The sequence below is a fragment of the Heterodontus francisci genome, unplaced genomic scaffold (assembly GCF_036365525.1).
Source record: "Heterodontus francisci isolate sHetFra1 unplaced genomic scaffold, sHetFra1.hap1 HAP1_SCAFFOLD_405, whole genome shotgun sequence".
NCBI classification, from domain to species: Eukaryota; Metazoa; Chordata; class Chondrichthyes; order Heterodontiformes; family Heterodontidae; genus Heterodontus; species Heterodontus francisci.
Window position 1 is genome coordinate 1,525,759 of NW_027141857.1, and position 11,324 is coordinate 1,537,082.

An 11,324-nucleotide genomic window follows, 5' to 3' on the forward strand; every position below is an offset into this window, starting at 1 on the left:
CCAGAAAAGGCCCTGCTGCTGCCAGCAGACATTACCCTCTCTCTGCACACAGTATTAATTCCCCAGAAAAGGCCCTGCTGCTGCCAGCAGGCATTACCCTCTCTCTGCACACAGTATTAATTCCCCAGAAAAGGCCCTGCTGCTGCCAGCAGGCATTACCCTCTCTCTGCACACAGTATTAATTCCCCAGAAAAGGCCCTGCTGCTGCCAGCAGGCATTACCCTCTCTCTGCACACAGTATTAATTCCCCAGAAAAGGCCCTGCTGCTGCCAGCAGGCATTACCCTCTCTCTGCACACAGTATTAATTTCAGAGGTAGATGTTTTGTTTCAGTAAAAAGGGGAAAGAGAATTTTTTTTTGTGCTGGTGCTTGTTTAAAAAAAAAGTCACCTATTTATATAGCAACTTTCACAGTGTCAGGATATCCTAATGCACTTCTTACAACTGTTACTGCACTTCAAAACTACTTGATTGGCTGGCATGCACTTTGGATGCCCTAAGGTAATGAAAGGCAATATATAAATGCAGGTCTGGCTGTCTGTCTTTGAAGTGTAGACACTGTTGTAATGTCGGGAACTGTGAGCTAATTTATGCACAGCAAGCTCCCACAAACAGCAATGAGATAATGACCAAATTATTTTTAGATGTTGGTTGAGGGATAAATATTGGCCCTCATACTGGCAAGAACTCTCCGGCTCTTTTTCAAAAGAGAATCTTTTAAGTCCATCTGAGGAGGCAGACAGGGCCTTGGTTTAAACTCTCATCTAAAAGATGGCACCTCCAACAGTGCATCACTCCCTCAGTTCTCCACTGGAGTGTCCGCATAGATTTTGTGCTGAAGTCTCTGGAGTTGGACTTGAACTCACAACCTTTTAACTCAAAGGTGAAAGTGCTACCCAGAGTCACGACTAACACTTGATCAGGACTTTCAAAATACAGGAAGAAAATGGAACATTACAGAGAATTGAAAGAAACTAATTTCCATGGCTGTATCATTAGGCTTTAATATCAAAATAAATCCAGTCAGCACACTTCAAGAGAACTTGGAAGCTCTGAGACAAGAACATTACAAAGGAACTTGCTGAATGCAGACTGCAATCAGGGTAAACCTGGAAAACAAGCAAGAGGTCATCCCTGATATGAAGAATGAGCAGAACTGGAGAGTGAACAGACCCCTGGGGAATGTGAGTAAATGGGGGAAAACACAGTCAAGCTGAGTCATCATTTACAGCCCAGACAGAATTGTTTGAGAATAAAGTAGACAAGCTGCTGGAACTGCCAATGACCTCAACTGCAGCACCATTCCTGTTCTGTGCTTGACTTAGATTTTTGCAAAAATAAAGACACTGAAGTTTTAATGTGAAAATTCTCAGCTGGAGGAGAGTTGAAAAGGGATCGGACTCTGATCAACTGAAGCAAGAGCATCGAAGGTTAGAGCTCCCTGGATGACTAAAGAGATAGAGATAGAGTTTTTTTTGCACTGGAGTGCTGATTTGGGTTACATTAGAGTGCTACAGTGGAAGTTTGGTAACTGAGGAAGTTCGGTGAAGAGGGAGGGAGGAGCTCCTTTCATTTCCGACCTGTCCTCAGAGTGAGGGGAACCGAGAGCTTCCAAAGAGCACAGCTGACTGGTGAGTAAGTCCTGGTGGGTATTTTTCAAACTGGATTGAATAGTAAGTCATTGTTTTAGCAAGACTTAATTGTTTTTTTAATTATAATCTTCTATAGTTTTAAATTTAAAGGGTTTAGCCATGGCAGGAGAGCTTGAAGACGTGGTTTGCTCCTCTTGCTGCATGTGGGAATCTGGGAACATTTCCAGTCCCCGGGACCAGCATGTGTGCAGGAAGTGTGTCCAGCTGCAGCTCCTGGAAGCTCGGGTTTCAGAGCTGGAACGGCGGCTGGAAACACTGTGGAGCATCCGCGAGGCTGAGAGCATCATGGATAGCACGTATAGAGAGGTGGTCACACCGCAGCTGAAGGGACTTGAGGAAGGAAGGGAATGGGTGACCACCAGGCAGTCCAAGAGAATCAGGCAGGTAGTTCAGGAGTCCCCTGGGGTCCCACTTGCAAATCTGTATTCCATTTTGGAGGCCGAGGAGGCTGGTTCCTCCAGGGAGTGCGGACAGAGCCAAGCTTCTGGCACCGCAAGCAGCCTGTCTGCACAGGAAGGGGGAAAAGAGAGGAAGAACATAGTAATAGGGGATTCTATAGTCAGGGGAACAGACAGGCGCTACTGTGGCCATCAACGTGACTCCAGGATGGTGTGTTGCCTCCCTGGTGCCAGGGTCCGGGATGTCACTGAACGGCTGCAGGGTATCCTGAAGGGGGAGGGTGATAAGGCAGAGGTCATGGTACATGTTGGTACCAATGACATAGGTAGAAAGAGGGATGAGGTCTTGTATCAAGAATTCAGGGAGTTAGGCAGCAGACTAAAAAGCAGGACCTCTCGGGTTGTAATCTCTGGATTACTCCCAGTGCCACGTGCTAGCGAGTTTAGAAATAGGAGAATAGCACAGATGAATGCGTGGCTTAAGAGTTGGTGCAGGAGGGAGGGTTTTAGATTCCTGGACCACTGGGACTGTTTCTGGGGAAGGTGGGACCTGTACAAGCGGGACGGTCTACATCTGAACCAGAGGGGGACTAACATCCTTGCTGGCGGGTTTGCTAGTGCTGTTGGGAGGAGTTTAAACTAATTTGGCAGGGGGAGAGGATGCAGACTCCTAGCAGAATAGGGACACAGCTAAACACAGGAAAGCAAACATGTCAGAGGGAATACAGCGGAAGTAAGTTTCAAGAGAGTAAGACCAGGATGGAAGGCCTCTACTTTAATGCCAGGAGTATTACAGGTAAAATGGATGAGTTAAGGGCAATGATTGACACGTGGAATTGTGATATAGTAGCCATCACGGAGACATGGTTGAGGGAGGGGCAGGATTGGCAGCTCAATATCCCGGGATATAGAATCTTCAGGCGAGACAGAGGAGGGGGTTAAAGAGGAGGGGGCATTGCAATATTAGTTAAGGAGTCAGTTACTGCAGTAAGGAGAGATGATTTCTTGGAGGGGGCATCAAATGAAGCTTTATGGGTAGTGTTTAGGAATAAAAAAGGGACAGCCACATTGCTAGGTGTTTATTATAGACCCCCAGATAGTCAGCGGAAAATTGAGGAGCAAATATGTGCGCAATTTGCAGAGGTGTGTAAAAATAATAGGGTAATTATATTAGGTGATTTCAACTTTCCCAACATTAATTGGGATAGTCATCGTGTTAAGGGCTTAGATGGAGCAGAGTTCTTAAAATGTCTACAGGAGAACCTTTTAGCTCAATATGTAGAGGATCCAACAAGGGAGGGTGCAGTGCTGGACCTAATTCTGGGGAATGAAGCCGGACAGGTGGTTGATGTGTTGGTGAGGGTGCATTTTGGTGATAGCGACCACAACATGGTACAATTTAAGCTTGTTATGGAGAAAGAAATAGACAAGTTGCAAAAAAAGGTTTTGGCTTGAGGGAGAGCGAATTTTAGTAAAATAAGGCAGGATCTGGCCAAGGTAGACTGGAAAGAGTTACTTGTCGGGAAATCTACAGAAGAGCAGTGGGGGGCATTCAAAAAGGAAATGGGGAGGGTACAGGCCTAACATGTTCCCTCTAGGGTAATAGGTAGGAGCAACAAGCCCAGAGAACCATGGATGACCAGAAACATTCAGGGTACGATGAGAAGGAAAAGAGAGGCTTTTAGCAAATACAAGGAGAGCAAATCAATGGAAGCATTAGTGGAATACAGAAAGTGTAGGAAGGAGCTTAAGAAAGCAATTAGGAGAGCAAAGAGGGAATATGAGAAAGCTCTGGCTGGTAAAAGTAGGGAAAATCCCAAGATATTCTATAAGTTATCAATGGGAAGAGGATAACGAGGGAAAGAGTAGGACCCATTAGGGACCAAGGGGGAAATCTGTGGGTGGAGTCAGAGGACATTGGTAGGGTGTTGAACGAATACTTCACATCTGTCTTCACCCAAGAGAATGAGGATGTAGATATGGAACTTAGAGAGAGAGACTGTGAGGTTCTTGAGCAAATTGTCATAGGGAGTGACAAGGTATTGGAGGTTTTGGCAGGCTTAAAAGTGGACAAATCTCCAGGTCCGGACGATTTGTGTCCCAGGATGCTGTGGGAGGCGAGGGTGGAGATTGCAGGGACTCTGACCCTAATTTTTAATTCCTCTCTGGCCACAGGGGAGGTGCCAAAGGACTGGAGAACAGCTAATATGGTCCCACTATTTAAGAAAGGTTGTAGAAATAAGCCAGGGAACTACAGACCAGTGAGTCTCACGTAAGTGGCAGGGAAACTATTGGAGAAAATTCTGAAGGAGAGAATCTATCTCCACTTGGAGAGGCAAAATTTGATTAGGAATAGTCAGCATGGCTTTGTCAGAGGGAGGCCATGCCTAACAAATTTGATTAAATTTTTTAAGCATGTGACCAGGTGTGTAGATGAGGGTAGTGCAGTTGATGTAGTTTACATGGATTTCAGCAAAGCCTTTGACAAGGTCACACATGGAGACTTATCAAGAAAGCAAATGCACATGGGATACAGGGTAACTTGATAAGGTGGATTCAAAATTGGCTTAGCTGTAGGAGACAGAGAGTGATGACAGACGGCTGTTTTAGTGACTGGAAGCCAGTATCCAGTGGCGTACCACAGGGATCTGTGCTGGGTCCCCTATTGTTTGTCATTTATATAAACGACATAGATGACTATGTGAGGGGTAGGATCAGTAAGTTCGCGGATGACGAAGATTGGCCGAGTGGTTAACAGTGAGGTTCAGTGTCTTGGGTTACAGGAAGATATAGACAGGTTGGTCAAATGGGCAGAAAAGTGGCAGATAGAATTTAACCCTGAAAAGTGTGAGGTGATACACTTTGGAAGGAGTAATGTGACACAGAAGTATTCAATGAATGGCCTGACACTGGGAAGTTCCCAGGAACAAAGGGACCTTGGCGTGTTTGTCCATAGATCTCTGAAGGCAGAAGGGCACGTTAATAGGGTGGTGAAAAAGGCATATGGGACACTTGCCTTTATCAATGGAGGCATAGATTACGAAAGCAGGGAGGTCATGTTGGAGTTGTACAGAACTTTGGTAAGGCCACAGCTGGAGTACTGTGTGCAATTCTGGTCGCCACATTATAAGAAGGATGTGATTGCAGTGGAGGGGGTGCAGAGGCGATTCACCAGGATGTTGCCTGGGATGGAACATTTAAGCTATGAAGAGAGGTTGGATAGGCTTGGGTTGTTTTCGCTGGAGCAGAGAAGACTGAGGGGTGACTTGATCGAGGTGTACAAGATTATGAGGGGCATGGACAGGGTGGATAGGGAGCAGCTGTTCCCCTTAGCTGAAGGGTCAGTTATGAGGGGCCACAAGTTTAAGGTGAGGGGCAGAAGGTTTAAGGGGGATTTGAGGAAGAACTTTTTTACCCAGAGGGTGGTGACGGTCTGGAATGCCCTGCCTGGGAGGGTGGTAGAGGCAGGTTGCCTCACATCCTTTAAAAAGTACCTGGATGAGCACTTGGCACGTCATAACATTCAAGGCTATGGGCCAAGTGCTGGCAAATGGGATTAGGTAGACAGGTCAGGTGTCTTTAATGCATCGGTGCAGACTCGATGGGCCGAAGGCCTCTTCTGCACTGCATTATTCTGTGATTCTGTGAAATTGTCAGGCTGAAAATACAGTCCAGAACTAGCTGAATATAGGAAGCACAGAACGCGAGGCACTGAGAGAGTGTATGAATAGATTAGCAGAAAAAATAAAAGGGAACTCTAAAGTATTTTATAAATATATAAATAGTAAAAAGGTAGTCAAAGGAAGGATCAGGCCTATTACGGACCAAAAAGGGGACGGCAGAGGGCAGAGAGAGAGAGAGAGAAAAAGCGAGAGAGAGAGAAAGAGCGAGAAAGAGAGAGCGAGAGAGAGAGAGCGAGAGAGAGAGAGCGAGAGAGGTGGATGCTGCCAATGTAGCAGCAAAGGAGGAGTTGGTAGTGATATTGAATAGGAAAGCCAAGGAAGAACCTTTGAACTGTAGTCATGGTTTTGAAAGCAAATGCAGCAGTTTTTGTACTGTAAGTTCACATGAACAGCTCAGACATGAAGGAGCAATTAATATATTTTGCTGTTAAAGGATAAATTTTGGACACGACACAGGAGAATGCTGTACTCTTCTCTGAATAGTACTCCAGGATGTTTTGTATCCATCTGAGCTAGCAGGCAGGGCCTCGGTTTAATATTGCATTGAAAAGGCAGCATTTCCAGCAGTACAGAACTGCCTCAGCCTAGATCAAGTCTTGGCATTAGTGACGAATGACAAATCACTTCTTTCCCTCCTCCCTTAGAGGACACAACACAATGGAGATGAAGATTATGTTTGGTTTCTAAATTTATTGCATCGCTGCTGTTTTCTGTCTGAATTGTCTCTTGTTGATGCTGGTAAAGTAACAAAGCCCATTGTTATATACCACTGAAGTACATCGGCTTCACCAGCATGCTGTTCTGCATAAGAGCTTTGTTACTGCCTTTCAGCAATCTACAGGTATTACTGAATGTATTGCAGGATATTGGTACATTCTCAGAGGTTGTGCGTGGATTATGAATAATGGGAATACTGAAATATCGTGTATAGTGCTATAAATGGGAAGCAACCTCAACACTCCCATGATGTAATTTAGGTTGCAGTTTCACAGTTTTTTATAGTGATATTTGTGATGATATCAACACTTGTTAAACAATATCTCAAGTGATACTGGCAATGAAACTGTGGGTTCTTTCAATTCTTAACATGACACACACACAGAAACAGAACTAGGATTGCCTCCCTATCTCTGCCTCGTGTTCACTTTGTGCACAGCTTCTGGGAGAATTGCTTTGATGAATTTACCCAACAATTTCTTCATGTCTCCTGCAAGTTCATTCAGTAAAAACCCCTTATCTTTGATGACTCTTCTAATGAAGTTCAAGTTTGTCTGACTGGAATAAAGCCCCCATCTCTGGAGAGAATTTCCAAATTCCTCCGCAAAATACAAGAAAAAGCTCATCATCGGAAAGTAATTCTCTCATTGCTTATCCCTCTTCATTTTCTGGTCATTGTTCTCATTTCTCCTAAACACAAAACACAAGTCCAACTCTTTCTTCTCCATGCACCCTCTGAGTTGAAAGCAAGACTTATACCGTCTCAAATTTACTCTTTTCCAGGACTTCAAAACTACCTCTTAACCTAGCTCCATGGTAACACTTACTTGGTGTCCAAAGCTTGTGGCTTAAGCCATACTTGTGCACATACAATAGGTTGAGAATCCAGTGAAGCAGAGTACTATATTCAGGAACTGCTGCCTTTTGACCTTAAAACAAGGCTCTGTCTGCCTATTGAGGTGGAAATTAATGACCCCATAGTGCTGTTCAAATAAGCACAGGAACTCTCCTGATCCCTCGGCCAACACCACCAAAAAAAAATTAACTGGTCCTTTATCTTGGTCTTTCATGGGCCCTTGACCATAAACGAACTGCTTACATACCAAAGCCGACATTTCAAAGTTATTTGGGAGTGAAGCACAGTGCGGTACTGTACTCAATTATGCGATATCAATGCAAGTAATTTCATGTACCTTCTTCAAACAACTTTTATACTCAAGAATAGCATCCCTTATTAAGTGTTGTGATTTACCTCGTCATCTCTCAGGTTTTGTTTTATGGCTCAATTGCACTTTCCTCTTTACCTAATAACAAAAAATAACTGACCAAAATAACACAGAGCCATCCATTGTCCAGTAGCAAAGAGGGGGAAGGAGCTGCTATTCCATTCACTGCTGGGTGCAATGATGTTTTACCTTGTCAACTCCTTCCCTGTTGGTTTCCGTGTTCTTCTTGAGTTTTAGTAGATTCCACATGTCATTGACCGGCTTGCCATCTTGCTTGCTCCTCTCCAGCAGCTCGAAGCCGGTGGGCAGCCTGCTCAGCTCCTGTACCTGCTGCTCCACATCCCGCAGCTTCTGCTCCAGTTGGCGATAGGAGCCCCGGCTCCTGGCCACTGACACCGGGGTGTCCGCTTGTTGATCGGGGTCCAGCTGCTGCTGCAGGGGACTCGGGCTGCTCGCTTGCTGCCAGGTGCTGAGATTGGCCGCAGTGGCCGGACTGTCCAGTACTTTGAAGAGGTCAGGCCGCTCCTCGGTCTGGACATCCTGGATTCCCAGGTGTTTGATGATAGCGAGAAGCAGCGAGTGCAGCGCCATGAAGTTGACCATCCCGGGCTCGGGGTGGCTGATGGACAAGTTGGCCAAATCCAAGAGGCTGATGGTGACCGACATGTCGGCACGGCCGGTGTCCGGTGTCCGTGCCCGGGTCACTCACTGTCCACTCCGGGGACTAAACCGGGACCAACTCGCCGCTCCGGGTGTGACTCCGGTGCAGACTGAAGGCGGGAGATACAGATCCGGATCCACCGCCCATCATCCCGGGACCCCGCCCCTAGCAACCGTAACTAGGGTCCATTGTTACCTCCCAGCCGGCCAATCAACAGCCAGCACACGCGCTCCTGCCGCACCGATTGGCCGAAACGCCAATCACAGACCCGCCCCCCCCCCAAAGGCACCGCACGGAACCCGGTCACTAAGCAACAGGTGACGCGAACGAAAGAGCGGAGGGGAAAGAGAGGGGAGGGGAGGAGAGAGAGGGGAGGAGAGGAGGGGGGGAAAGAGAGGGGAGGAGAGGAGGGGGGGAAAGAGAGGGGAGGGGAGGGGAGGAGAGGAGGGGGGAAAGAGAGGGGAGGGGGGGAAAGAGAGGGGAGGGGGGGGAAAGAGAGGGGAGGGGGGGGGAAAGAGAGGGGAGGGGGGGGAAAAGAGAGGGGAGGGGGGGAAAGAGAGGGGAGGGGGGGGAAAGAGAGGGGAGGGGGGGGGAAAGAGAGGGGAGGGGGGGGGAAAGAGAGGGGAGGGGGGGGAAAGAGAGGGGAGGGGGGGGAAAGAGAGGGGAGGGGGGGGAAAGAGAGGGGAGGGGGGGGAAAGAGAGGGGAGGGGGGGGAAAGAGAGGGGAGGGGGGGGAAAGAGAGGGGAGGGGGGAAAGAGAGGGGAGGGGGGGAAAGAGAGGGGAGGGGAGGGGGGGAAAGAGAGGGGAGGGGGGGAGAGGAGGGAGGGAAAGAGAGGGGAGGGGAGGAGAGGAGGGGGGGAAATAGAGGGGAGGGGAGGAGAGGAGGGGGGGAAAGAGAGGGGAGGAGAGGAGGGGGGGAAAGAGAGGGGAGGAGAGGAGGGGGGGAAAGAGAGGGGAGGGGAGGGGAGGAGAGGAGGGGGGAAAGAGAGGGGAGGGGGGGAAAGAGAGGGGAGGGGGGGGAAAGAGAGGGGAGGGGGGGGAAAAGAGAGGGGAGGGGGGGAAAGAGAGGGAAGGGGGGGGGAAAGAGAGGGGAGGGGGGGGGAAAGAGAGGGGAGGGGGGGGAAAGAGAGGGGAGGGGGGGGAAAGAGAGGGGAGGGGGGGGAAAGAGAGGGGAGGGGGGGAAAGAGAGGGGAGGGGGGGAAAGAGAGGGGAGGGGGGGAGAGGAGGGAGGGAAAGAGAGGGGAGGGGAGGAGAGGAGGGGGGGAAATAGAGGGGAGGGGAGGAGAGGAGGGGGGGAAAGAGAGGGGAGGAGAGGAGGGGGGGAGGAGAGGAGGGGGGGAAAGAGAGGGGAGGGGAGGAGAGGAGGGGGGGAAAGAGAGGGGAGGGGAGGAGAGGAGGGGGGGAAAGAGAGGGGAGGGGAGGAGAGGAGGGGGGGAAAGAGAGGGGAGGGGAGGAGAGGAGGGGGGGAAAGAGAGGGGAGGGGAGGAGAGGAGGGGGGGAGGAGAGGAGGGGGGGGAGGAGAGGAGGGGGGGAAAGAGAGGGGAGGGGAGGAGAGGAGGGAGGGGAGGAGAGGAGGGCGGGGAGGAGAGGAGGGGGGAAAGAGAGGGGAGGGGAGGAGAGGAGGGGAGGAAAGAGAGGGGAGGAGAGGAGGGGGGGGAAAAGAGAGGGGAGGAGAGGAGGGGGGGGAAAGAGAGGGGAGGAGAGGAGGGGGGGAAAAGAGAGGGGAGGAGAGGAGGGGGGGAAAGAGAGGGGAGGAGAGGAGGGGGGGAAAGAGAGGGGAGGAGAGGAGGGGGGGGAAAGAGAGGGGAGGAGAGGAGGGGGGGGAAAGAGAGGGGAGGAGAGGAGGGGGAAAGAGAGGGGAGGAGAGGGGGGGGAAAGAGAGGGGAGGAGAGGAGAGGAGGGGGGGGAGGGAAAGAGAGGGGAGGAGAGGAGGGGGGGGAAGAGAGGGGAGGAGAGGAGGGGGGGAAGAGAGGGGAGGAGAGGAGGGGGGGGAAAGAGAGGAGAGGAGAGGAGGGGGGGAAAGAGAGGAGAGGAGAGGAGGGGGAAAGAGAGGAGGGGGGAAGAGAGGAGAGGAGAGGAGGGGGAAAGAGAGGAGGGGGAAAGAGAGGAGGGGGGAAGAGAGGAGAGGAGAGGAGGGGGGAAGAGAGGAGGGGAGAGGAGAGGAGGGGGGAAGAGAGGAGGAGAGGAGAGGAGGGGGGAAGAGAGGAGGAGAGGAGAGGAGGGGGGAAGAGAGGAGAGGAGAGGAGAGGAGGGGGAGAGGAGAGGAGAGGAGAGGAGGGAGCAGTGGAGGGGGAGGAAGAGGAGAGGAGGGGGGAGGGGGGAGAGAAGAGGGGGGGGAAGAGCAGGAGGGCAGAAGAGGAGGAGGGGGTAAGAGCAGAGGAGGGAGGGGAGGGGGCAGAGGAGGGAGGGGAGGGGGAAGAGCAGAGGAGGGGGAGGGGGTAAGAGCAGAGGAGGAGGGGGAGAGGAGGGGGTAAGAGCAGAGGAGAGGGGGGAGGGGGTAAATGCAGGGGGGAGGGGGGAAGAGTGGAGGAGGGGGGGAAAGCGAGGGAAGAGCAGAGCGGGGGGGGGGAAGAGCAGAGGAGGGGGGGTGAAGAGCAGAGGGGGGGGTGAAGAGCAGAGGAGGGGGGGTGAAGAGCAGAGGAGGGGGGGTGAAGAGCAGAGGAGGGGGGGGTGAAGAGCAGAGGAGGGGGGGGTGAAGAGCAGAGGAGGGGGGGGTGAAGAGCAGAGGAGGGGGGGGTGAAGAGCAGAGGAGGGGGGGTGAAGAGCAGAGGAGGGGGGGTGAAGAGCAGAGGAGGGGGGGGTGAAGAGCAGAGGAGGGGGGGGTGAAGAGCAGAGGAGGGGGGGGTGAAGAGCAGAGGAGGGGGGGTGAAGAGCAGAGGAGGGGGGGTGAAGAGCAGAGGAGGGGGGGGTGGAGCAGAGGAGGGGGGGTGAAGAGCAGAGGAGGGGGGGTGAAGAGCAGAGGAGGGGGGGTGAAGAGCAGAGGAGGGG

General features: G+C 51.2%; 1 protein-coding gene across 4 annotated transcripts in view; it reads right to left on the reverse strand.

The window, feature by feature from the left end:
- LOC137365575 (glutamine-rich protein 2-like) overlaps nt 1-8,416 on the reverse strand; it is a 236,765-nt gene extending 228,349 nt beyond the window's left edge. For all 4 annotated transcript variants that reach the window (XM_068027956.1, XM_068027955.1, XM_068027954.1 and 1 more), the window contains exon 1: nt 7,865-8,416. In XM_068027956.1, the coding sequence (XP_067884057.1) occupies nt 7,865-8,341 (477 nt within the window). In that variant the 5' untranslated portion in view covers nt 8,342-8,416. The remainder of the gene's footprint in view (nt 1-7,864) is intronic.
- Between the last annotated feature and the right edge of the window lie 2,908 nt (nt 8,417-11,324).